This window comes from Rutidosis leptorrhynchoides, chromosome 2, assembly GCF_046630445.1.
Source record: "Rutidosis leptorrhynchoides isolate AG116_Rl617_1_P2 chromosome 2, CSIRO_AGI_Rlap_v1, whole genome shotgun sequence".
Classification (NCBI taxonomy): Eukaryota; Viridiplantae; Streptophyta; class Magnoliopsida; order Asterales; family Asteraceae; genus Rutidosis; species Rutidosis leptorrhynchoides.
In genome coordinates, this window is record NC_092334.1 from 609532408 (window position 1) to 609536058 (window position 3651).

A 3651-nucleotide genomic window follows, 5' to 3' on the forward strand; every position below is an offset into this window, starting at 1 on the left:
GTTGCTGTTAGGAAAAAAAAAATTTATATATTAAATTATTATTATTAGATTTATTTTATATTATATATTATATTTTAAAATTATAAATAAAGTAACCGGAAAAGGATAGGTGATGCATTTTACATGAACTCCCAAAACTACCCTTCAACATAATCCTATAAAACCCCCAATCTCACAACCTCATTCATCATCCCCAAAATCACCCAATCTCCGATCACCATTTTATTTCCGACCACTCTTACAGAACTGGCCAACCTCCAAGAACCTCTTTCCGATTCCGGCAACGGAAACGTGGTACTCAATCTCTATCATGCCCTAACTTCTCGCAACATTCAAATTGTTAACAAATTACTTGCACCTGATCTCGAATGGTGGTTTCACGGCCCACCTTCTCATCAATTTATGATGCAATTACTCACCGGAACTGATAACAGCGATAATTCATTTCAATTCGTTCCTAATTCAATTGATGCGTTCGGATCAATTGTTATTGTTGAAGGCTGTGATCAAGAGCGTGATATATCGTGGATTCACGCGTGGACTGTGAATTCGTGTGGGATAATTACTCAAGTTAGGGAGTATTTTAATACTTCTTTAACTGTTACGAGGTTTGCTGCTAATTATTCGAATTCGATTTCGGTTAAATCGGTTAAGTCGTTACATTGTCCGTTTGTTTGGGAGAGTAGTTTGTCCAATCGTGTTGGCAAATCTGTTCCTGGGCTGGTTCTCGCGATATAAGATTGATATACTCCGTAGTTGTTAAGTTTTTTTTTTTTTTTTTTTTTCTGATATTTTTGTTTGATTTTTTTTTTTTTTTTTTTTGGTTAATTATTAGAAAGTTGAAGAGGTGATGTGGTCTGTATCATGGTGGTCAATTTATGCTTTTAATAAAGAATCGTGCATTCGTTTTGTGTTAGATTTTATGCTAATGTTTGCAATTGATACGGATACAATTGGTGTTCTTAAATTAAATTATATACATCAACATGCTATAACTTACGCATTTTGTGATGTGAGGAGTTTCTCATAGATCTATATATTTATATACTCAAAAATACAAAATGAATTCTTATAAATGTTAATTTTTTCCAACCCTATAAATAAATAAGAATAATGAAGTATTATTCCTTCATATTTTTTACTTTTGCATAAAAGACAAAAAGATCGGTAAAATATAAGGGGTAAATTTGTAAAGTAAAAAATACGATATATCATAATGATAAAATTTCTTAAATTGTGTATTTTTTGTCCGTGGATTATAAATATGGAATATATGAATATATTTTATGGATTTATGGAGAACTTAGGGAAGAATTCAGTATAGTCTGCCCTCACTCTTTGGGCAGACAGTCTAATTGACTTCAGCCTCTGTAAAAAAAAAAAAAAAAAATTCGCCTATAGACTGAAGTTAATCTGTGCACAAACTGAAATAAATCTATGCGCAGATTGAAGTCAGTCTGTGCACAAATTTTTTTTTTTTTTTTTTTTTTAAATCAAGCAAGATATATTATATATACAAATTTTACAAACACAAACGGATCCAGAAGCAACGAAGCAATTTACAAGAGCAATGATTGCCTCGAGCTATAAGCACGTATACACGTTTAAAATCGATAAGAAAATAATATTAGGCAACAATTAACCTATCCCTGTTCTGTTACTTTGTTTGGCCACATAGAAGCTAAGGTTCAAACACCATTGATGCCATTCTAAGCCTAGCATTTTCTTGCGTTTTGATAACCAACCGAAACTCGTAGTTTGTACCTCGGATAGGATATTCGCATTATTCCACATCTTGCCTTTGAAAACTTTTTGATTCCGTGCTTTCCATATCGAATAAGATGCCGTCCATTTAACCGCCTCCCAAATCGAGTGTCCATCTTTAGCAAAAGTGGAGAATATCGAATCGTCAACCAGTGGATTAATAATGTTCAGTGCATCCTCCGATAATGAAACGACCCAACCCGTCATTAACCCGACTAAATTTAAAAAAAAAAAAAAGAACATTAACAACATTAGTACAATACCGCATTACGTTTTCGGAACATCAACAACCATCATGCAAGATAAATAACATGAAAACGTTTCGTACATTGCTTCGAGTATTAAAGTTTAGTACAATTCAAAATGTATTATCGACCCATGAGCTTAAATGCCAAACAAAACATGAGCATGGCATTTGGGGTTAAACTACCCAACAAGGCTGATTCCCAATAATATCCTCCAAGAGCCCACTAGATGGAGGTCTCTAGTCCACAAGTTTTCCATTGCCCTTGTCCACACCTGATTCTAAAAAGAATAAACAACAAGAGGGTAAGCTAAACGCTTAGTGAATGCAACAATTATACACATACATATATAATCTACTTACTTGCAATCACTTACACAATTACCGCATACATGCTAGCAATCTAAATAGCATACCATCACAAATATAAGGCTAAAAGTCTCCAATACACCGCAAACTAGCATAACCAATAGCACATATCGATACAATATAATATGATAAACTACAACACAAAACCATGGTTAACCATAAGTAAAAGGGAATGGTACTCGCGAAAGACCATCGATGTTCACAACAACCATTGGTGTACATACGCATTGTATCACCCCCATGAGTGGTATCGAACTCACAAACTTAAACCCACCCGTTACGCCCAATGTGGTATCGAACTCACGAACTTAAAACCCACACCACACGCCAACCCACATGACACATGAGGTATCGAACTCACGAACTTTAACCCTCATCGCATGCCGAACACGATGTGGCATAGAACTCACGAACTTTAACCCACAACGCATCCCACACAAGTAAATACATTTTATAAATACACGTATAATTATTCCACTCACCTTGTCGCTTTGGTGAATAGTGAAACCAAATCCGCAACCTTCAATGCAATGTACCTATTACATTAATCATACAATTAAACACACCAACAAGTTGAACTACTCACTAACTCATTACTCCTAGTGCATTTATGACCCATAGTGCAATTAAGACCCATTTTCACTACTAACACCCACAATAGGTCACAACTACCACAAATCACTAATAGCTAGTGATTATAGCCCAAACACACCAACTAATACAAGCTTTGAGTAATTAAACCCTCATCTTGCTAGTTGGGTCACACTACACTCATTTGACCCATTTCAAGGTCAATACTTATATTTGGGTCACCCATGAACCCTAGCAACACCAATTTCACTAACACAAAGTGTGCTAGTGATTCAATCAACCATTTAAGACTCACAACCCCAAATCAACAACACCAAACCCTAGTTCATGAGTCTTTTAGTCTAAGTACACAAATCTTACCCAAAGTCCCCAAATTAACATGGAAATGGGTCTTACACTCAACCCATAACTAAAACCCTAGCCATAACTCGAATTAAGCACTAGAACTTGAAATTGGAACTTACCACAACACCAAAACGTAGCTAGCAAGTGGATATAACAAGATCCAAGCTCCAAATGGCTAGAACTAGCTTCTTCTTCCTTGAATCAAACTTTCTCTCACTAGAACTCTCTCTCTATAGTTGGGTGTGTTTGAAAGGATAAGATTTGAAGTGGAAATGAGATCCAGATCTGATCTCAAGCTTTAAATACGCCCACAAGTGAAAAGACCAAAGTGCCTTTCT

The 3651-nt window shown here is 35.4% G+C and overlaps 1 protein-coding gene across 1 annotated transcript; it reads left to right on the forward strand.

Moving 5' to 3' along the window:
- The first annotated feature begins 202 nt into the window (after positions 1-202).
- Positions 203-942, forward strand: LOC139893470 (wound-induced protein 1-like). Its single transcript, XM_071876634.1, has one exon. The coding sequence runs from the start codon at positions 403-405 to the stop codon at positions 736-738; it is 336 nt and encodes a 111-aa protein (XP_071732735.1). The 5' UTR covers positions 203-402; the 3' UTR covers positions 739-942.
- The last annotated feature ends 2709 nt before the right edge of the window (positions 943-3651 follow it).